This window comes from Lupinus angustifolius, chromosome LG02 (genome assembly GCF_001865875.1).
Source record: "Lupinus angustifolius cultivar Tanjil chromosome LG02, LupAngTanjil_v1.0, whole genome shotgun sequence".
In the NCBI taxonomy this organism is placed as follows: Eukaryota; Viridiplantae; Streptophyta; class Magnoliopsida; order Fabales; family Fabaceae; genus Lupinus; species Lupinus angustifolius.
Genome location: NC_032010.1, coordinates 65,325 through 87,717, shown reverse-complemented (window position 1 = coordinate 87,717; position 22,393 = coordinate 65,325). Strand labels below are relative to the sequence as shown.

The 22,393-nt window shown below is 33.1% G+C and overlaps 4 protein-coding genes and 1 pseudogene across 4 annotated transcripts; 2 read left to right on the top strand and 3 right to left on the bottom strand.

The window, feature by feature from the left end:
• LOC109329578 lies at positions 1,812-4,842 on the top strand (annotated as a pseudogene).
• On the bottom strand, positions 4,676-6,174 carry LOC109329558. Its single transcript, XM_019563250.1, has 2 exons — positions 6,076-6,174; positions 4,676-5,114 (listed from the first exon to the last, which is right to left on the bottom strand). The coding sequence occupies exons 1-2, from the start codon at positions 6,152-6,154 to the stop codon at positions 4,930-4,932; spliced, it is 264 nt and encodes an 87-aa protein (XP_019418795.1). The 5' UTR covers positions 6,155-6,174; the 3' UTR covers positions 4,676-4,929.
• Positions 8,068-18,244, bottom strand: LOC109329547 (uncharacterized protein DDB_G0275933). The gene is made up of 6 exons (XM_019563239.1): positions 18,233-18,244; positions 15,877-15,883; positions 12,328-12,338; positions 9,662-9,719; positions 9,403-9,550; positions 8,068-8,305 (listed from the first exon to the last, which is right to left on the bottom strand). The coding sequence occupies exons 4-6, from the start codon at positions 9,714-9,716 to the stop codon at positions 8,227-8,229; spliced, it is 282 nt and encodes a 93-aa protein (XP_019418784.1). The 5' UTR covers positions 9,717-9,719; positions 12,328-12,338; positions 15,877-15,883; positions 18,233-18,244; the 3' UTR covers positions 8,068-8,226.
• LOC109329454 (glycine--tRNA ligase, mitochondrial 1-like) lies at positions 10,525-16,477 on the top strand. Its single transcript, XM_019563134.1, has 9 exons — positions 10,525-11,019; positions 11,784-12,166; positions 12,545-12,662; positions 12,807-13,001; positions 13,114-13,338; positions 14,027-14,086; positions 14,187-14,267; positions 14,828-15,233; positions 16,152-16,477. The coding sequence occupies exons 1-9, from the start codon at positions 10,549-10,551 to the stop codon at positions 16,382-16,384; spliced, it is 2,172 nt and encodes a 723-aa protein (XP_019418679.1). The 5' UTR covers positions 10,525-10,548; the 3' UTR covers positions 16,385-16,477.
• Positions 16,917-21,508, bottom strand: LOC109329472 (heparan-alpha-glucosaminide N-acetyltransferase-like). The gene is made up of 13 exons (XM_019563156.1): positions 21,344-21,508; positions 19,763-19,900; positions 19,530-19,611; positions 19,305-19,381; positions 18,987-19,093; positions 18,703-18,817; positions 18,468-18,584; positions 18,270-18,361; positions 18,061-18,127; positions 17,861-17,939; positions 17,666-17,757; positions 17,413-17,556; positions 16,917-17,243 (listed from the first exon to the last, which is right to left on the bottom strand). The coding sequence occupies exons 1-13, from the start codon at positions 21,473-21,475 to the stop codon at positions 17,217-17,219; spliced, it is 1,269 nt and encodes a 422-aa protein (XP_019418701.1). The 5' UTR covers positions 21,476-21,508; the 3' UTR covers positions 16,917-17,216.

Here is a 22,393-nt window from a genome sequence, read left to right as displayed (position 1 = left end):
TCGAGATTTGGTTTTTGCTTACTCAATCATGAACATAGTGAAATTAGAAAAATATTATCTTCATTATCTCTCGAGTTTTAAATATTCCTAAACTCTTATAAATTATTATGTGAAACATGTTCATTTTCATTAAATTTGACTTTTTTTATACTTATAAATATATATATCATAATTCTATAATTAAATAATTAATATATAAATTACATGCTAACGTCAGATATCATATATATTAAATATGACCTTGAACTCGGTACTTGAGGCTAGGGAAAACTCAACTAGATTGGGCAGATATTCACGAGTTTGGATTAGGTCTTAACAATTATCGATCGCATTAATCAAACTTTTGACTTAATATGTTATTTGGGATCCACTAAAACAAAACAAGTTTAATTTATAAAAAACTTACAAATAAATATATAAAAAAAAAAGAAGTAAGAGAGAACATGGTTGAGTTAGAATAATTAATTTATTTCTGTGTTTTATAATCTTACTGAATATAAGAGTTTATAATATAATCTAAAAGTACAATTTATACCAAATCCATGCAAGTATAAAGTGCTGTGTAAGAGTAATGTTGTGTTTAATGGGATAAGACAAATTTAGTTCATTGGACAAAAATGTTGATCCTCTAATTTAATGTGGTAAAAACGAAATTTTTGTAGTATCATAGGAGGTGCCTCTCACAGATATTTAATCAATACTAGAATCTGTAAATCAAAGATTCCAAAAGTTTTTTAATCCTATATTGCCTCTCATCTATCAGAAAATAAAGTGCATGCTAAGATAATAAGAATATTATTATTTTACGCATACACGAGATTTATATGGTTAGAATTATTATTTTCCAACAATCTTGCATAACATCAACTATATCCTATCAATAATTAAACCTCAGAGTCTAGAAGGTCAATATAATCTAGAATGATTTTAAATCAACTATATTTATATACTCTGCTTACTACTACCAACATAAATTTTTGTTACTACCACGTCATTGACATGTTCTTTGTCAATAATCAAATATATCTTACATATAACATCAAGTAAAATATAAACCCTTTTGTCTAAGGAGTGAATAGTAAATTATTATAACAATTAGGAAGCAATAATTCCTCCATATTGGATGTCTTCATTACATATATGGCAGCTTACCAAGCCAACTTTCCCAACAATGTATTCAACCAAATAATAACAATCATAATAATAACAACATAGTAACATGATCTTCTTAAAACATGAAATATTGTTTTTGCTTTAGTTTGGTTAAAATGTATCTCATTGTAAATAAAAAGATAACAATGTCATAACATGTTTTTCTTTTTTGCTTTTGTATCGGTTAATGGTTACCTCCCTAATGTTTACTCTGTTGTGACCTATTCATGCAAAATAAAACATGACTCCTTCTGAAAGTTCCAGGTAACAACTTGGTACAAAATTTGTGAAGCTTCCAAGACTTTATGATCAGCAAAGATATACTCTAGTAACTGAGGTTAGACCACTTCAAAATAAAACTCAGTCATATTTATGGTGCTAGGACCCCTTCATTAACAAATATGTTTTTTCTATGTCTTAGCTACCTAATATATGGAAAAAAATCATCTATCTCATAATTTTTCCGTCCTTATATCCTGAATCAATCAAACTTCTCAAAATAATATTAAAATATTAAAATATTAATTTCTGTTTTTATAATTTTCATTTTTAAATGAATTGAACTTTCTCATTGTCTTGGGACACAAAATGGGATATGAATGGAGACATATGATCCTTATCCCCTAATATATAGTCAAACAAACATACATAACAAATACACACATGTTGTAGTAGCAAATTCCAAACATCATAACTTGAGTTCATTCATCTGCAATAGTAGTAGTTGAAGTGGGGGGAAAACATGGGCCTGCTTGGAAAAAGGTTCACTTACAAATTCAACAAAATCAGCAGAGTTGCATTTTCAAGGATTGCTATATTGAAGAAGCAGCACAAAGCTAGATGCTCCTATGCCAAGTCTGATGTTGTTCAATTCTTGAACCTTGGACACCATCACCATGCTCTACTTCGAGTAACCACCAACACTTTTCTTCTTATAAACTTACTATAAAAGTAGTTAAAAAGTGCTCAACATATGGCTATAAGTTACTTTCAAAAGCTTTTTTTTTTTAAGCTATTCTCATGAGCTTAAATAAGCTTTCTATAAACTTTTGTTACGGCTCTCTTTCAAGCAAATGATGAAGTTATCTTCTACTTGACAGGTGGAGCAATGGATAGAAGAACAAAACATGTTGGACGTATTTGTTATGATAGAAAATTGTTGCAATTTTCTGAGAGAAAGAGCTCAAGTACTTGAAAATAACAAGTTAGTTTTCTTATCTAATCCTAGTTTATTACCTCTAACAAGTTTATCAAATGATAGTTTTTTATATCAGAAGAAAGATAGTTGATTGAGTCATAAACTACTTTTATGGCTTGGTGAACACATAGGGAGTGCCCTTGTGAGCTCAAGGAAGTAATATCCAGCCTTATCTATGCATCATCAAGGTGTGGAGAATTCCCAGAGCTGCAAAAGATAAGAGACATTTTCACATCAAAATTTGGAAAAGAATTTGCAGATCATGCTATTGAGTTGCACAAAAATAACAGTGTGAATTCTAAGGTACTACAGATTAGATATTGTGAGTCTTCATTTCAAGATAATCATCACATTATTCTGATAAACTCTTATTTGGTTTATCTATATCTAGTTGATTCAAAAGCTTTCACGAAGCCCCCCAACCATGGAAATCAGAATGAAAGCACTACAGAAAATTGCAGCAGAAATTGGAGTTACTTTGCATTTTCAGCAAGATGAACCTATATTGATAAATGAGGTAAGAATACAGTGATACTAATTAAAATATTTTTTTTTATAAAAACAGTAGAGGGTGAGTCTCAACACAACGAATCAAACTAGCAACCAACCATAAAAACAAGCTTTTTTCTATTAGATGGGGTCAATCACATGGATCATAACATTGTGAATTAGTGTTCTAAAATCATGTGAATAGACAAACCATTCACCTATGCACCATTCTAAATAGTTTTGCCTATAATGTTTCTCGATCTCCCAATGCCTTTATCGATTGAGTCACCCCCCATTTAATATACTCTCCTTATTGGGGCTCATATAAGTCTTATCCACACAGCTCAAACCATTGAAAGAGATCAGATTCTCCCATTTTTTTCATGTACTTAATCCACATCTGATTAAGAAGGAGGGTTGTGTTAGGTAGTCCTTAGTGTAAAACCTCTCTGAAACCTTATGACATGTAAAAACTGAAACATTTCATGAACAGTTTTTTCTTCTACCATTGCAGAACAAACCAAATGATGATCAAAGGCTAGATGAACTGGAAACCAGAAAATACAGTAATACTGATGATATTAAGCATAAAGAAAATAGCCAAGATGGTCCTGAAAATATAAAGTATGAAAGGAAGAGGTACAAGGATGCAGTTTGTGCTGTTCAAGAAGCTTTGGAATTGGCATCTTTTGGGATAGAAGTCAGTACAGAACACTAAAATTATAGTACTGCTCTTGATGTGGATCCCATTGTGAGCTCTAATTCTAAACCAGAGGATAAAGTTATTTCAAAAAGCAACCATCTTGATCTTGAGGAATTGGAAATGAGAGTAAGAGAAATAACAAAACAATTTGCAAGAGAAGAATCTAAATCAAGTCAAAATCCAAGAGATAATATTCAAGCATCAGAGAATACAGAGTTAGAGTGTAATGCAGCTGCAGAGAATGAAGACTTGAGTGAAGAGAGAAATCACCCTTCTTACCAAGCTAGAAGACAGAATTGAGAGAAGTCTCAAGTTATGGAAAGATCTAACATATTTTTCAAAGCAGATACCATTCAAGGCTTTGAACACATCATTTTCCTATGCAGACTTTTGTATATGAAAAATCATACACTCTCCTATAAAATTAACCTACAAATCCTTATACATTACAAGAAAAGTGGCATGTCACAGAATAGCACTTTAAAGTATACTTTATAGCATATCATTTTTTTGTGTGGTGTAAAAGGATTTGTATATTAATTTTGTAGATGAATATATCATTATTCTTTTTATATTTGATTTGACTTCTTAACCTACTCTATACTAACCGATTAACACACCATGATATAAAAGAAAATAAATAAAGGAGGTGAATCACATAATGTTTGAACTTTGAACTTGTGAAACACACTCACAATATTTTAACAACAAGAATCAAGCCTAAAGATCAAATGATATCATAATGTTTTATTATAAATCATGTTTCTTAACAAAATATTGAAGGGCTAAGGACAGAATACCTTGTGAAAATCGATTTAATGACCAATCGATCATCAGAAGAGTACACAGCTCGTTCTTCTTTTCCAGTGATAAGACTCATAAGTCATAACAATATTAAAGGCTAAAGCACAATGCTTAGTAAAAGGAATTTGTGAAAGGAAATTGACATTACCAACAAAAGCCATTAGAAAATAAGTTAGAAAAAGTTATCCTGTCTTACATTATGATAAAATCACATCCAAAAGACAAGAAACGAAGGGGATCACAGTTATGATGTAAACTCAGACACAATCACCTTATAAAGATTGTAGCATACTGTTCCAACCAATGAATCTCAAAGCAAGCACATTCTCAAAGCTTTGGTTCACAGATTTGTTTTATCATAAAAATATGTGAATAAAAGCCAAAAAATAATCCCAGTATATAGTTGCCTTACCACTCAGTCATAGTACATAAAAGTGGTTGAAACTTATTAACTACTATACTTAATATCATGTTTTCATATTGTCATGATGAGGGGGAATACTTGATCCTAAACCAAAATAGTGAATAAGCATAAAGTATTGTTTTTGTTGTAGAAGCAATGAGGTTGAATTGCATGACCTTCCTACTTGGTCTTGTCTGCTTCAAACTTATCTATTGCTGTCTGCAGTTCATCTGTGCCTCCAACAGCTCTCATGGTGTAGAAGTACACCCCAAAGACAAATGATGTCAAACCCCCGGCAACTACAAAATTCTTTGTCTTTGGTGCTAGGCCCCCAAATCCTAAAATCCCAGCCATCTTCGTTAATTCTGAAAGATAGAAACAGCCAGCACAATGTTACACGTACACTACTGGTGATTCAAGTACAGATAACAACAAGATTGGTTCGTAGAGAGAGTCATAAAAGAAAATGAAAAGCAGGAAAGATCCAAGTGTAAAAGGAAAGGAGTGAAGTATTGGTAGATGATAAATTGAGATCAAACTTTGATAATAGTCCTAAAACACAAAAATGAAAAGCAAAGAAAATTTGAAGTATAAAAAGAAAGTAATGTCATAGTGGTACATATAAATCTAAATCAAAATTTGGTAAACGTTACCGCTATTAATCTCCTTGCTCCATTTTCAAGTAGCAAGAACCTAAATCGCATTGGCTCAACTATTTGTTGTTGTTTAGAAACTAAGCAAAGTAATCTATTAACTCAGAACTCAGTGCAGGTAAATTAATCTATTAACTTCGAAAGCAAATAGGAAAACAAAACTATCCTTTGAAAAGCAATGTCAATAACTCAATATTTGTACAACTAAAATTGAGACTCGGGCAACACCCACACTCACATATGCATACAGTAAATCTACAATCGCATCAATCCACGCTAACTATGCCGGCGTCCGGGGAGGGTAGATGTCAGAGCCTAGTAGGTTATGGGGAGAGTATATATATGCAACTATACGCGCTAGCAAGCGAAAAGACTGTTTCCAGCATTGTCCGATTTCAGATGTTAAAAAGTCGTTAGGAAAAAGGAAATAAATAATTTGTACAAGTAAAATCAAGACCAAAGCAACATACACGCATTTTCATACCGGTATATGGTGTTTATTCGAGTGTCCAATTTGAAGTGTTCAATATTTTAGATAAAATTATCATCAACAGCAACAACAACAGTGATTTACATAAGAAATATTAAAATAGGTGATAATTAATAATAAGTGTAAATAAGAAGGTAGGTTATTGATATCGAAATAGCGGAGAAAAGAGAGAAGTGCAGTTACCGGCGATAAGCTTCAAACGGTGGAATGAAAAGAGACTATCACAGTATTCGGATGAATGCTTCGGGTTGGGCCTATACATTTCATTATATATTACAACCCATATTTTCTTTATTTTTCTATCAGAGAAAACAAACTACAAATTAATTTATATGGGTAAAAAACATTCAAAATAATCAAATATATAAAATGGAAACTTTATCTCTCATGGTCTTGCTGACATAACCATATTTATATTATTGTATCCAACTAAGATTTTTGAATATTTGAAATTTCATTGAATTGAATAAATATGCAATATATGTGTTGAATCTAGGCAAGAATTGATTTGGGATCATTTGTACATGAAAAGACATGCTGACACTCACGATAATATAAAGTATTAAGTGTTAGTTTCTTTATATGTCTACTCTATTTATAGAAGAATTGAGCATGTAATGTTCTATGATAGATACTATTGGCATGACAAATCGTAATGTCTTGTCAGGTTTGCCTCATACAGGTATGAACTGCTTTATTTATGTAGGGTAACCCTAACATGTCCATACTCTGGCTGCTACAATGTTGTATTACAGTAGGTCATGTTGTCGTTTGCCAAAGATGTCGTAGTTATATATTAAGTCTATCATTACCATATTGTAGAGGATGAGACATGGTCAAGACGTGATGTTCAACTTTATGGCAGGAGTTTGCATTATTCAAGCAGTGTGACAATTTGTAATAGAGGTCTATGTTGTTCAGACAACATAACAGTCCTATAAAAGAGGCATGTGGTCTGGTAACTTGTTGATTAGGTATTATCCTATCATTGTCATCTTTTGTCTAGGTAAGCCACCTACATGATCATATCAAATCTGCCCTAAAAATATTTCAGCAAATTTCTTTACCCTCCATAAAACCCTACTTGTGTGTGACATTAAAAAAAAGAAAATTGTATGTATTGTACGCATTTTAAACACGGTTACTATATCAACATCATTCATATTTAATTATCTTTAACTCTTAAAAATAATAATTCAAATGAATGATAAATATTATAATGAATTTACATGAATCTTTATACTAGCAATGCATAAATATTACGCTCAAATTAAAATTGGATAGGAATGACTCTGACCTAATTATTTTATCTTCTCCTAATTTATGAACAGAACAGAAAATTTTAATTAAAATACTCTCCATATTCCCTTATGATCCCAACAAACCAAACATGCTAAAGCATTTCATGGACTGGGGTTTTAAATACACTTTACCAATATACCTTAAATAAAACAAACAGAAAAACTTGCATTTCTGAACCAAATTATTAGTGGATGCTACTTACAAAAAACTTCAAAGTGAATTTATAAGTACATAAAAGTCTGTTCACCTTTGTACAAGTGAGTTGAATTAATGTAATTAAAATTAGTGATATACATACCTTATTTACTCATTTTGCACACAAGATCACTTTTCCATATCACAACATTTGAGTTTTATAAATGCCTTATAAAAAGAAAAAAGAAATAAATGAGAAAAGATCAAAGCACACTTCCACTTTGGCATGACAATAAGTTCAAAAATATCAGATCACAATTACTCATGAGTCTAAAAACACATACCCGACCCATCATGGTCTGGATACCCATCCCTACTTCCATGAATATAAATTTGAACTTACATTTAATGTTTAGTAATTCAGTCCATACTCACTAGGCTACTTTACCCATTTAACCCCCTTTAAACTTATCATAAACTTACTTCATTAGGATGAATGCTAAATCCAACTCATGGTTTTAAATGAGATATTTTAAATCCAGTTTTCTTGGTTTACTGTAATATCCAGGAGAAAGGCAATCTCCTTGAGCAATGTTTGACACTAAGCTTCTCCCAACATTTTTCTCCCTCGTGCATGGATTCCAGAATTGAACTCATGACGTTCATGTCACGAGGCAAAAAAACCTTACAATAATGCCGAGTGATATCTAAGTACTAAAAAGGTAAATTCCACAAGAGTATGCAAAACTCATGATTCATAAAAGTAGTTCTTTCATTTATGTTTGATTGTTCCATATTTCAGAAAGCTTATAATCATAATGATGACTAGAAGCATCATGCACAAGAGGATATTGATAAATGTTTCTGGCATTTGAATTATCATTGAAATCAACATGTCTAGATTCTAGCAGAGCTCTCTCCACCCTGTTGAAGCATGTAATCTTTCTTCATTTCCTCCAAAACAGCATCATTGGTGCTGTGAAAGAAAATAACAGAGAAAAGAAAAATAAATTCGACATTCATACAGCCACACAGCTCCATCAAATGCAATTCAAATGTTTTAAAATATATGAATTTGAGAATATATATATATATAATCATCAACCTGAGAGAATGCCAAGGATTATGCTAAGGGCAACTCAAATTCATATGATAATTATTCCATTTACCAAAAAATTGAACTCGAATTCGACCAATATTTCCCATGCTTGGTTAGAAGCAGAAATTTGAAGGATTTAAAAGGTTTACTTAAATCTTGGAACAAATGCAGTCTGAAATGAAAAGAGAATTGATAAAAAGTAAACAAAAAAATAGAAAGTTTCCCCAGGGGGAAGAAAGATGGCCTAGAACTAGTTATATCCTAAAGTATAATATGTTATAGATGTTCACTTTTGTGGTTCCCAATTTTCAAAATTAATAAAAATGAAAGAAACAAAAATAAGAAGGGAGTATATACTAATTACATTTAGTCAAACAAAGGCATACATTAGCAGATATAAATGAAGTGATGGAAGCCAAACCAGGCTTAGACACTCACATAAAAAAAATCAGACAATTGTAGCATTTGGTAGACGAGTTAGAATGCCACAAAACAGAACATATGGATTCTATTATATGTTTGACATATTTTATAAAATAGAACAAAACATGAGAGAGAGTTCAAAAGTGAGACATTTTGGTTCCCCTAACATGGTGGAACCAAAGAAAATAGAACACGACACCTAATTCCATTTTGTTCTATGCTACCTAAAGCCATAGACAGTAATAGATGTAAGTTTTATACACACCTAAGTTCCTGATTTCTCTTAAGCAAACTAGTGATGTTATGAAGAAGTCGAGATAGATAATCCAAATTTGCAGCCTATCAGAAATGATGTGGATCGCCTCAAGGCAGTCACCCTCGTACAGTTACACAATCGAGAGGGTTAGGTTACATACATCTAACTTCCCGGACCCTACGAAGTGAGAGTCTCGTGTACTAAACATGATTGTGCCATGAGCTTTAAATAAAAGTACAAGTATGAAGAATCAGTCTGAGTATTCCTAATTGATGAAGAAGAGAGAGATGCTTACAATTGGTGAAGACAAACATTCAATTGTTTAGCTTGTTGGCGACATTGCCAGACAACAGAGAGAGTTCTACCAGAAGCGCATTCAGCATACTTACATGTATAATAATCACATTCTTTTAGTGCCTTCTGCTTCATTTTGCTTCTTAATGCTACAATTATCCATAATCATCATATTATTATCAATATATCAATACATCAATTCAACAATTCTAACATCATCATTTCATTGTTCAATAAATCAATAATAATCATCAACATACCTTCTTCTACTTTCTTCTTTACGTGATTTTGGCGTGCTTCTTCTACGTATCCCATTCTCTCTCTCTCTCTCTCTCTCTCTCGGTGTGCACCGCTTTGTTCAGTGGAAAAGTGTGGACCGAACTGGGCTGGCCCGGAAGCCCAACTAGAATGCTATCAGGCCCAAAGCTATGTCCTAGTAATTATTAATTCTTTAAATTAAAGCAATACACCCAAATAATTAATCATTATACAAAACTTATAATACACATAAATAATGAGTGGTGTATATAGAAAAGTTACAAGTTATAAACATATGATGAATGTATAATATATAATGGACATTATTTTAGGATAAAATTTTAATTTAGTGAGAGATTTGTAATCACCCGACTTAGTAATGAGAAAATCATGTCTACTAAATAAGTATAAGAAAGATTCCATTAAATTTAATAAGGAAAGCTGACATGACACACTAACTGTTGTTTCATATCGGTCATTAATGATACATTAATATGAATAACCCAATAAAAATCAACCACATACCCATTAGCTAGGCATCATGTACAAACCCACTCCACATTCAAACATTTGATGGTAAACAATGATATGATTATGAACTCTTGGAAATTATATATTTTATTAAAAGATAAAATTACATACCAACAAGGTGTCTAATGGTATAAAGTCCTACTAGATTTTTAAGGTCGAGAGTTCGATTCTTGGGAACGATAATGGTTGGGAGGGACAACCATGAATCCCAAAATGAATTAATTCTTAAAGTTAAAAAATATCATTGATAATACAAAAAAATATAAGAAAAAAGAAAAGGAGATTATTTAGGCCCAGCCCACATAAAAGAAAAAGACTTAATACCCTAGTTGTGGTGACAGCATTGAGTGACAGTCTTATGCTTCTTCACAAACTCAGACCTTCATTCACTATACTATCTTCATTCTCATTCTTATCATCTTCTTCTTCCCCACGCGTGTACTCCACGCGCTCAATGGCCACCATTGACGAGTCATCTCTCCGCAAGGCTCTCTCCGATAAGCAATCCGCCTTGGAAGCTCAAGGCAACGCCGTCCGTGAGCTCAAATCCTCCTCCGCCGCAACAAAATCAGAAATCGAAGCTGCGATCGAAGCCTTGAACGCTTTGAAGTTGGACAAGTCATCGATCGAGCGTCAATTACAGGCGCTCATATCGAACGGAGAGGGGGCGGTTAATAAGGAAGCGTTCCGTCAAGCGGTGGTGAACACATTGGAACGGCGATTGTTTTATATTCCGTCGTTTAAGATATATAGAGGCGTTGCTGGACTCTATGATTATGGTCCTCCTGGTTGTTCTGTTAAATCCAATATTCTTGCGTTTTGGCGCCAGGTATCTATCTATATATATTCTTCATTTTCTTAACTAGTAACTATTTCTTCTTATGATTTGGATAATTTCATACTTTCTAAATCTGTGCATGTTTTTTTTAAACAAGGGTCCATTTCTGTAACGTTTTATTCAACGAAAAAGTGATTGAGTTTGGTAAAATATTACTTGTATATTAGTTTGGTTGGATTTTAGAAGGAAAAAAAGCAGAAGCTGCAAAAAAAAGAAGGTGAAATTCAGTTTATCTGAGAAGCTATGTTTTTGTTTCTCAGAATTTTGTTTTGTTTTAGTCCAACAGTTTCTTAGGGAAAACTTGCTTAATAAGATTTTTGGTTATAATCTGTTCTCAAGAAGAGATAAGCTAATACTACCATAAACAAAATTATTGGATGGAGAAATTGCAAATCGTGTTTGCTTGCTTGCTTTAAGTTTTGGAATTTAGGAGTTATGTTTGATAAAATATTATTGTAGAAAACTTGGAGTTGCAAATGCTAACCAGCTGTCTGCACTAGTTAAAGAATCAAAGGTAGTATATTTAATACATTTCAAATTCAAAAGTTGTGATGTGCAATAAGAACTTTCCATTCCTTAGCACAGGCCACTTTTTAACAAGACCTTAGTTTTGCTTGTGTTTGAAGTTTGAACTAGCTTACAATTGATAAAAATTAAGCAAATTTAAACATGCACTATTAATTGATGTTGGTAAGAATGTGCTGAAATTGGCAAGTATATAATTAGCTGAGGGAATATTGTTTTATGTTGTGCAGCATTTTGTTCTGGAGGAGAACATGCTGGAGGTTGATTGCCCATGCGTGACACCCGAAGTTGTCCTCAAGGCGTCAGGTCATGTTGAAAAGTTTACCGATCTCATGGTTAAGGATGAGAAGACTGGAACATGTTACCGGGCTGACCACTTGCTCAAGGACTTTTGCAATGAAAAGCTCCAGAAAGACCTGACAATTTCATCGGACAAGGCTGCTGAGATTAAGCATCTGTTAGCGACATTGGATGATCTCTCTGCTGAAGAACTTGGTGCAAAGATCAAAGAGTTCGGAATTGTGGCTCCAGACACCAAGAATCCACTATCTGACCCCTATCCATTCAATTTGATGTTCCAAACATCTATTGGACCATCTGGCTCAAGTACTGGGTTAGTAACATTTCTGTCTGAGTCTAAATATTGTTTTCACCTGTGTGGTAGTGTGGGAGGACTAAATTTTAGCCATTAGATCATGCATGGAATGGTCAAGATTGAGATTAAAATTTAAAGTCATGTGACTTTTGTAAGTGATCGCATGACCACTGACTAACTCTTAATCTTGCTCATCAATGTATGGATTAATGGCCCAGATTCTTTCCTATAACATTATAATAATCACCGCTCTCCTCTCAATAGATTTGCAAATATAAACTTATGTATGTATTCATTTATATGTATATATAGGTATATTTTTATGTTTGCATCTGTGATGTGCTGCATAGATACTTTGTTGAAGATATTTATCTTTTGTTCCAACTACTATGGCAGGTATATGCGTCCTGAAACTGCACAAGGCATATTTGTGAATTTCAGAGACTTGTACTATTACAATGGAAGCAAACTTCCATTTGCTGCAGCTCAAATCGGGCAGGCATTCAGAAATGAGGTTGGTTGTTCTTACTTTGCTCTTCTTTATCAATACCAACATGTTTTTTTGTTTTAACATACTCTCATTATTGATTTCTGTGGAACTGGCTTATGATGAGCCATTGCACATTTCTGAGGGTTAATCTGGCATTTTCCTGTTTAGATATCTCCCCGTCAAGGACTTCTCAGAGTTCGTGAATTTACGCTGGCAGAAATTGAGCACTTTGTCGATCCAGAAGATAAATCTCATCCAAAATACTCAGAAGTTGCCGACTTAGAATTTTTGATGTTCCCAAGGCAGGAACAAGTGTCTGGCCAATCTGCAAAGAGAGTTCGTCTTGGTGACACTGTTTCAAAGGTCAGTTTGAACTATACATCTACAATAGTTTCAAGCATTAATTTTGTTTCCCCTACTCATTATCTATCCTTTATGACATTATATTAATTTTTTCATTTGTATTTGTGGTCAGGGAATTGTTAATAATGAGACTCTTGCTTACTTCATTGGCAGAGTATATCTTTTCTTGACACGCCTTGGTATAGACAAAGAACGCCTACGATTTAGGCAACACCTTGCCAATGAGATGGCCCATTATGCTGCTGACTGTTGGGATGCGGAGATCGAGAGTTCGTATGGTTGGATTGAATGTGTTGGCATTGCAGATAGATCTGCATATGATTTACGTGCACATTCGGTAATGAATCTAATTAACTGTACTCTCGCTGATTACTTTAATATACCAAGATATCATGATTTAATTGAATGAATTGTTTGGTCAGAGTAATTCAAATTGGTTTCCCGACATCAGGATTTTAGAACCTTGATGTGAATACTGTAGTTATAACATTTGAATTCAATAGATGATGTTCACAAGTTGTTTTGGGTAAAATACATTTGAACTCCTTGAAGTATGGTCTTTTCTAAACTTACCCATTAAACTTTTCTTTTTTATCACTTCACCTCATTGATGCTTACCTGAGTGAAAACATTACATTTTTTCATTAAAATCAAACAGAATGTTAGGGCAGTGTACACTATGTTATACTTCTGTTTTAAAAACAAACTTCATTCATTAATCAACCCTTTGGAATTTGTTTATTTATCACTTGCCCCCCCCTGAAGTTTGGTTCAAGTGTATGAAGGTTAACTTGCGATTGATTAAACTGAGAAGATAGTTTCCACTTAAAACCTATTTATTTGGGGGTTAAGTGATAGCCAAAAAACTTAAGGGGGTAAGCTATGAAATGGTTATAATTCAAGGGGATAAGATGTACTGTAGACTATAGTATATAATATCAAGAGAACTTCAGAAATTGTTATATTTTATTATTATCATTGTGAGGTGCACCATTATCATAATTTTGGTGTTTTTGATACCTTAGGAAAAAAGTGGTGTTCAGCTGGTAGCTCAGGAAAAATATTCAGAACCTAAGGAAGTGGAGGTACTGTTTAATGTTTATAGTGTTGATATGTTGGTTGGTATTCATGAAAATGTTAAATAGTATGTGGTCATTGCTTGACTTGGTTTATGAATGATTTCAGAAATTAGTTATAGCTCCAGTAAAGAAAGAGTTGGGGGTCGCATTCAAGGGGAGTCAGAAGAATGTGGTTGAAGCACTCGAGGTAAGTGACCGTGTAATTTATTTGGTGTTTGATGTCATTACCCTGCAAAGAGCTACTTCTGTGTACGAAGCCTCATGTTGGAGCTGTAGGCTCACCCCTAGAGTTTTTTTCTATTAAATTTTACAAAAGTGACATTTTTACCGATTTTTAATCCTCTCGTTTTCAGTTATTCCCAATATTATTACATAAACAAATAAACTTTACACCCTTTTTGGTAATTCACTATTTAAACATGTTTTGTTTTACTTTTTTACAATCCAAACAAAATAGATTATCTTAAAATCGTTTTTTGCAGACTTACCTAAACTCAAAATAATTATAACATAATAATATTGGGAATAATATTGATATTGAAATATTTGATACAATAATCAATTATAACAAAATAATTATGTTATAATTGATTATACATATAATCAATTATTGAAATGATTTAATATTTGCCGCTGATCTAAACACAACATGCAAGCGTTCCCTACCTAGCTGGACTAAGGCTCGACTGTTGTTGTTGGCTGATCTTAATTCTAAACACACTTAACATATGGAATCCTTTCTGGCAGGCAATGGAAGAGAAAGAAGCTTTGGAAATGAAGGTCACTTTGGAATCAAAAGGTGAGGTGGAGTTTGAAGTGTGTACACTTGGGAAAACTGTGACTATTAAGAAGAATATGGTAAACATTCAGAAGGAGAAGAAGAAAGAACATCAGCGAGTTTTTACACCATCTGTGATTGAACCATCCTTTGGAATCGGGAGGATAATATATTGCCTCTTTGAGCATGCTTTCTACACGAGGCCAAGTAAAGCTGGAGATGAACAGTTAAATGTATTTCGCTTCCCTCCACTTGTGGCTCCTATTAAGTGCACAGTTTTCCCTCTGGTTCAGAATCAGAAGTATGAAGAGGTTGCTAAGTTCATTTCCAAGTCATTGACTGCTGCAGGCATTTCACATAGGATTGACATTACAGGTTAGTCGATAGCTATAAGCATATGCACAAACACAGACACCCAACATGACATAGACATGCCAAATACTAAAAACTGTAAGACATTAACTCAATATATATATTTTACAAATGAAAATTTAAGAAAAAAAATATTTGTAATTCATAACATCGTTGTGTCAAAGACACAAATAAGTGCCAATACCTTTGGACTCTGAGGATCATGTCCTTAAAGGCAGTACTGTTCACTTTGTAATTGTCAGTTGCCTACATTCATTTCTTGTCAACGTCTTTTCGGTTTTTAAAACTGTTACATTTATGCTTCTGAACAGTGAATAATTAAAAATAAAGAAATTGTTGGCACAAACATGCACCTGGTATTCATTGAGCATAGTCTCTATTTAATACTTTGGAGCGTTGTTATCTCCTCCTACAAATCCTCCATCCTCTACTAAATAAGGAAGGTATTAAATGAAAAACTAAATTTATCCCATGTCTTCGGAATATAAAAAGCTTTCATTACCATCCTTATTCAGTGTTAGGAGGATTTGCAGGTGGAGATTGTAGGTGGGTTTAGAATTATTCAAAACATGAAACTAAATGTATAAACAGTTTTACTTTCAAAAACATGATCACATGCTTGGGATGGCAAGTATGGTGTAGGCACTTGTTCTCTTGAGAAGATTAGTGGCATTCTTTACATTAGCAGCAACTATTTGGGAATGTTATCTGCTGCCTTCTCTGTCCCTGTGTTTGAAGTGTATTGGTATGCACTATCAGTATAAAGGAATTTTGCTTCCATATCGTAAGATATTTTTGGGAAATTAGCATTTATTGTTATTTCCGTCTTATTCTTAACATAAAAGCACAACTGTTTTTGTTGTGATGATACCTAAAGACTAATGTAAATCGTTGTTTATATCTTACTAAAAATGTAAATAGGTACATCAATAGGAAAAAGGTATGCAAGAACAGATGAACTTGGTGTGCCATTTGCAATAACTGTAGATTCAACAACATCAGTGACCCTTAGGGAGAGGGACAGCAAGGATCAAGTGCGTGTTGATGTTGAAAAGGCTGCCTCTGTTGTAAAGGAGGTTACAGAAGGACAGACAACATGGGCAGATGTTTGGTCAACTTTCCCCCATCAATCCTCAACAGCCACAGATGATTGAATTTATATCATGTCATAATCTGAGTTTGACTTATTATCATAGTTTTCTGATGAAAAAATATTGTGATTTTATATTAACAGTGAATTAGAATGACCCCCTCAATGTGAAAGTGTGATTTTGACAAGGATCAAGTTGCTAGTTGCTTTTGGAGGCTTTTTCTTATTGCTACTTAGCTCTTTTGTTCCTTTTCGACTTTTACTGGGTAAATCATAGAATTGTTTCCTTTTATTTATTGTTACTTAGAGCATTCTTTTTGTAGAAAACAGTGCCCATTTTTACATGTCTGTCCTTGTTTTTGACTGTTTATGGACATTATTTGCAACCAATTTATTATCGTTGGCACAAAAAGAAGGAAAGACCAAGGAATACAATCTCATGATACACAAAGAACAATAACGTTATATTCAGTGTAGTTAGACTGAATTCCATCGTAATAGTGAAACTCCATATCAAAAAGAATTATGCTGTTTTATCTCGGAGATAATGCAATTGACCCTATGTTAACTTATGATTAAAGAAAGTTGAAAATTTAGAAAGAAATTGGCATTTATAATTAATGGATTGACAGTGTCAAATGTACTTATTCATCCTGAAATATCATTTCAGGGTTAAATGCTACATATATCATCATTGTTGTGCTGAACATAAGAAATGCAGCTACTCTCACAATGAAGATACCAGAAGAACATGATTGACATTCTTCAACAAAAAGAGTAGCCTCAAGTGATAAACATCCCATGGTAGCTTCTACTTCCAAAGAGACAGTGAAACAGAAAATGTCTGACCATCTTAATTGTATGTAGTCTAATGCACCACCATGTCCTGCCTCACTTCAACTACCAACTCCAATTAACTTGAGCTGTAATAGGAAATGCAAGTTAGATTATACATTATAAGCATGTGTATTAAGGAATGTATAATTGCAACAAAATTTCATAATTTCAAATATTATACATGAATTGAAGGGCCCAAAATGTATGCTTCAACAAACAAGTCACAACCATATGAGAGAGAGGGATAGAAATTACAAGGTTATTTTGAGGCTTTCCCCAATAAAATCCTTGGATGAGAACAGGAAAAACATTGCAACCCACAAGGATATAAATCATCAATGCATGCTTGCCCATCCATTGCAAAATCATAGTCAAGCGACTATATCCACATACATCAACCTGCACCATTTATAAACAAATTCAGTTCAATCACAAGATAATCATTCAACAAGCTCAATAACTTTATGGCATATGTTGCAAAAGTAGAAGAGAGAATTAAATATCTAACCATCAAGTATGTCCCAACAAAGAGGATGCCTGCAGCACCAGCAGTGACACACATGTAACTGAAGGAGAAAAGAACCTTATTTATATGCATTCCTACAAGAACAAGAACTAAGTTAATATCTACACAGAATATAAATCTCAGTAGAAAAATGATAACAAGCAAAAGAAAATAGGGTAAAGAGAATTGAATGCTTACCAAATAAGTCCAAACTAAGACCACAAACTAGAAGACAAGACGCTGGGATTATCCAGTACAGCATTCTCACTCTGTGGTCCTGCATGCATCAATATTATAAAGAAACAACTATGATGATACTGATATTATATATATATATATATATAGAGAGAGAGAGAGAGAGAGAGGGAATATAATATGCATAAGAGTGTGAGAATTACCTTAAAGTGGATAATAATATGTCCATAGTGCAAGCCAATCAAGCAGGTAACAATAGCCATTACTGAACTGCAAAATTCCACAATAGATTACAAAATTAGGTAAATGCAAAAGAATAAAAAATATCTAGGCTTATACCTGACGAATTAAGTAATAAAATGACCCTTCCATGACTCAAATCACAAACATCACAAGTTCAATAAAGGACAACCTTAAAAGTCCTTCAGGGTCAAAAGCGGCTTGACACCAGGCAGGAGCATCAGGAGGCAATGGTCCATTGTCAGGGGAATTAATACTACACTCCTATTGATAATGATCAAGGGGAAATGGTTAACATTCCTGTAAATGGAAGAATAGCAAAAACTAGTAAATAATGAGTGGGAGCATCTCAGAATAAAGAGGACCATACCGGCATTCGCGCATATATTGGTCTCCTGTGCAGATGTTGTATGCCTAATATCGTACGATCAATCATTCCAACAGCATTACAGGCTGGCCCAGTATCACCCCTTACTCCACATTTCACCTAGAAAATGGGTAAATTGATACATAAGTCCCAATTCAACCAAGATCAGAAGTTTAAGTTTTACCAAAAAAGAAACTCCAAACAAAATAGAACAAAAACAGAAGATACCAACACATACTGAAAATGTCATTGGTGCCGAAGAAGGTTCTGTTGGAACTTGATACTCCCAATCAGGAACGTATAATCCATATAGCAAGCAAAGATAAAGTCCAGAAAGAACCAAAGCCACAGACCTATCACATACAAAACAGAAGAACAAGGCATGGCCATGATTAAGAGAGAAAAATTCCACAGGAAAGTCATGATTTGAGATACATTGGCGATGGTGCAATGCAAATAAGCTCTCATGATGAAGAATATGAGGCCTCAATTAAGAAATTAATGAGGTAAAAATAAGCTTACCACTGGTATCGGTACTTCCTTACTAGGGATGATCCTGACTTAACAGTGTCATCTGCCTTGAGCCAAATTTCACACAACGCCGTAAGCAAATATGCTACTGCGATCCTCTGACATCCAATGAAGAAAATTAGCAATGATGATTATCATGCAAGAAAAAAGTTCCGGACAACAGAAATTTTGATCAAGAACTTAAAACAGTAAATTTTTGTTTTGACCTCATGTTCAAACTTCTAGTGAGGATTTTATTTGATGTTTTTCTTTTACAAAATGTGACAAGGATAGATTGAAGGTAGAGAAAGCATGTTTGAAAAAGAATACCTGCAGTATTCCCATCCATCTTAACTGCTTAAGATCCACTCCAAATGTCAGATCACCTACACGATGGAAATAACCTCCTGCAAAGGGTAAAATTTACCACATTATAAACAATAACTTGTGTCTTTTCAACTTGACATTCATAGAAAAGAACAAATGCCAACATAACAAAGCTCATAATTTAGCCAATAACTTGCCACAAACAAAGTGAAAAGTTCAGTTTCCCACCTTGAAGAAAAAGGCCTAATGCGAGAAGCTTAAGAGCCCGTAAAATTGCTTTTCTAGATGCAACAACTCTGGAAGGAAGCTTCTGTTGAAGAAAAAGAGACTATTTATGTTGCATAATTAACATTGTATATTGCATAGTTAACAGCAACTCCAGTACTAAACAACATCATAACATACATGTATTTTGTTTAAGTCATTCTTGTTTATTTATGTAACAGGATTCAAGTGCATACCTTATATGCAAGTGCAAGTGAAACACCAACAATAAAAAGGAAAAATGGCATGACAAAATCTGCTAGTGTTAAACCATTCCATGGGGAATGTTTTAAAGCAGGAAGGAGTCCACCAGCTTCATCCACCAGTATCATCAACTGCATCAAGATTGACAAATTAAGTATAAAAATGTAAAAATATATATATATATATATATATATATATCTGACTCAATTCCTGAGTCTGTATAAATAATAGAAATATGAAGGTCTAAGTGAATGTCCCATTATTGAAACTTTGTATTAATATTTGGTTCAAAGCAAGTTCTACCTCATCTTTTTCACAGGTTATAACAGGTGAATGATTGAAAGTAGAAATTTCTGTCACTCTCCCTCAAATTAAATACAAAGTCTTTTTTTTTTTTTTTGCAAACTATTTGTAGTGATGTTCCTGATAAATTAGAGTATCTTTTTTTCATTTGTCACTCAGTATGCAACAACAAAATTATGAGTAGAAACTAGATTGCAAATGGAGAAAAGAACAAAACTTCCATAATCTAAATTACAAAAACGAGTTTAACACCAGGAGTGTGTTTGCTCTACATAACCAATAATCTTATAAGCAAATCAACCAGCTTATCTAATACATAAAGTAGAGAAAATAGTCTATGTACAACACAACTTCCATATTCTTAAACAAAATAATATGAATGCTAGATAATGTGAAAACTTACCATAAATAGATATTAAATTAAAAATAGGTATGAATATTATGATATAGCATGTCATGTTTGCACGAGTCAAGGGTTAATGTTATATAATGCTACATTTGACTTCTTTGTCTTATCCACTCTAATTTTCTTAGTAGCACCGGTCAAGGTCAAGTCTTACAGAATTCCACATACACAATTCTTATGACACAAGTTACTGTAACGGCAAGTTATATTTTAACAACAATCATTTCATTTAATAAATTAGCTTAGACTTCTTATTCAATGATGCATATTTGCAACCATAATATATATATATATATATAAATAATATGCATGTAAGTTATAAGGTAGTAAAATATATTCAATGATTACACCACAACTCTTTCACTAGGATGCATTAGTAACTTAATATATAAACATGAAACTAATTAATTTATTAACATGCCCATTTACAATAGTGTTTGGGGCTTATTATTATTGATTTTTATATGAATTATTATAGTAGTAATATATTGTGCTAGGATGAGAGTGATGTTTTTAGTTAATAATGAAAGAAAAAACGAAGTTAGTTTGTAAGATAAATTTAGAAGGTCGTTCCAAGAATCTCGTTTTCTGTAAGAAAGAAGTAAGAAGAAATAGAAAGAAACCAACTGATACGGCGTCGTTTGGTTGTTTCGAAATAGAAAAGTTGTAATGATTGGTAATAACTAATTATAATCATTTAAAGTTAAACGGTTTAACAGCTAACAAGAATATGTATCACCTTTATTAGACAAAATATAGAAACGGATCAACTTATCTTTATCGGAATTTGTGATTGTCCTTTCAAACAAGTGTCGGGGAGAAGATAAATGAAAAAAGAAAGAGAGGAAGGGAAAATCTAAGTTACCGCAACGGTGAGACCACGGAAAACATCAAGTGAAAGAAGACGTTGAGTATGAGTTTGAAGAGAGATTTGTTGTTTTCCCATCTCCACATCTTCATCTTCATCAATGTTCTTGATAGCCTCGTAACTCTTCATAATATCTCACTTTGCACCTTTTCTTTCTTTCTCTCTTTCTCGAATCTCTCTATATATAGGGAAGTAAATATGATATATGGTTGGCACTGCCCCAAAAATAGAGGACCCTCTACCCTTCTTTCTTCTTCTTCTACTTGTTCCCTCCTTTTATAGGTGAATGAGGTTATTGTGTCCTTATTAGTGGTTCTTCAATTCATGGGTTTATGATGTATGTTTTCATCATATAAATGTAAAAGGTGAATTTAAACTAATTATAAGTTCAATATAATATTAACTAAAAAGAAGAAAGTGTATTTCAATAAAACAAAATGAGGATTGTTGATGAAATATGGTGTATCTTTATACTGTTAATACATATTTTACGCTCTTTTAAAAAATCACATAGTCGGCAACATGTATAAGAAATACATATAGAAAGTAAGACACTAGAAGACAATTAATGAAGCAAAATGGGGTATGGTTTTTGTTTAACTTAGTCTCAGTATACAATGCATGTGGGGCCATGACATTAGTTAGCAAAATTATGCGTGCCTTTTCACACACTTATACTACTTTTGAGAAGCACATGCAACATGGTGTATGTGCCCATTGTATTTTTCTAGGGGTGTCATGCATGACAACCACACTTATAATACCACTTAGGTTAAGTTCATAACTAGATCTTCTATGTTCTCAACTAGTTAACATCAATCCGCAACAGGGCGGGTCAAGGTCGGGTTTTCACATACCCGAACCCGAATTTGAACTCTACGGGGTTGAAAACAAAAATATTATCCCAAACTCGAAAAAAACCCGAAAATAATAAAGTATATATTATTTTCATGTAATTTTTCTCTAACATTTCTATTTTCTCTTGTTTTATTTCATTTATTTTATGTTTGAATATCCAATAATATGTAAAGTAAAAGTAGAAATTAA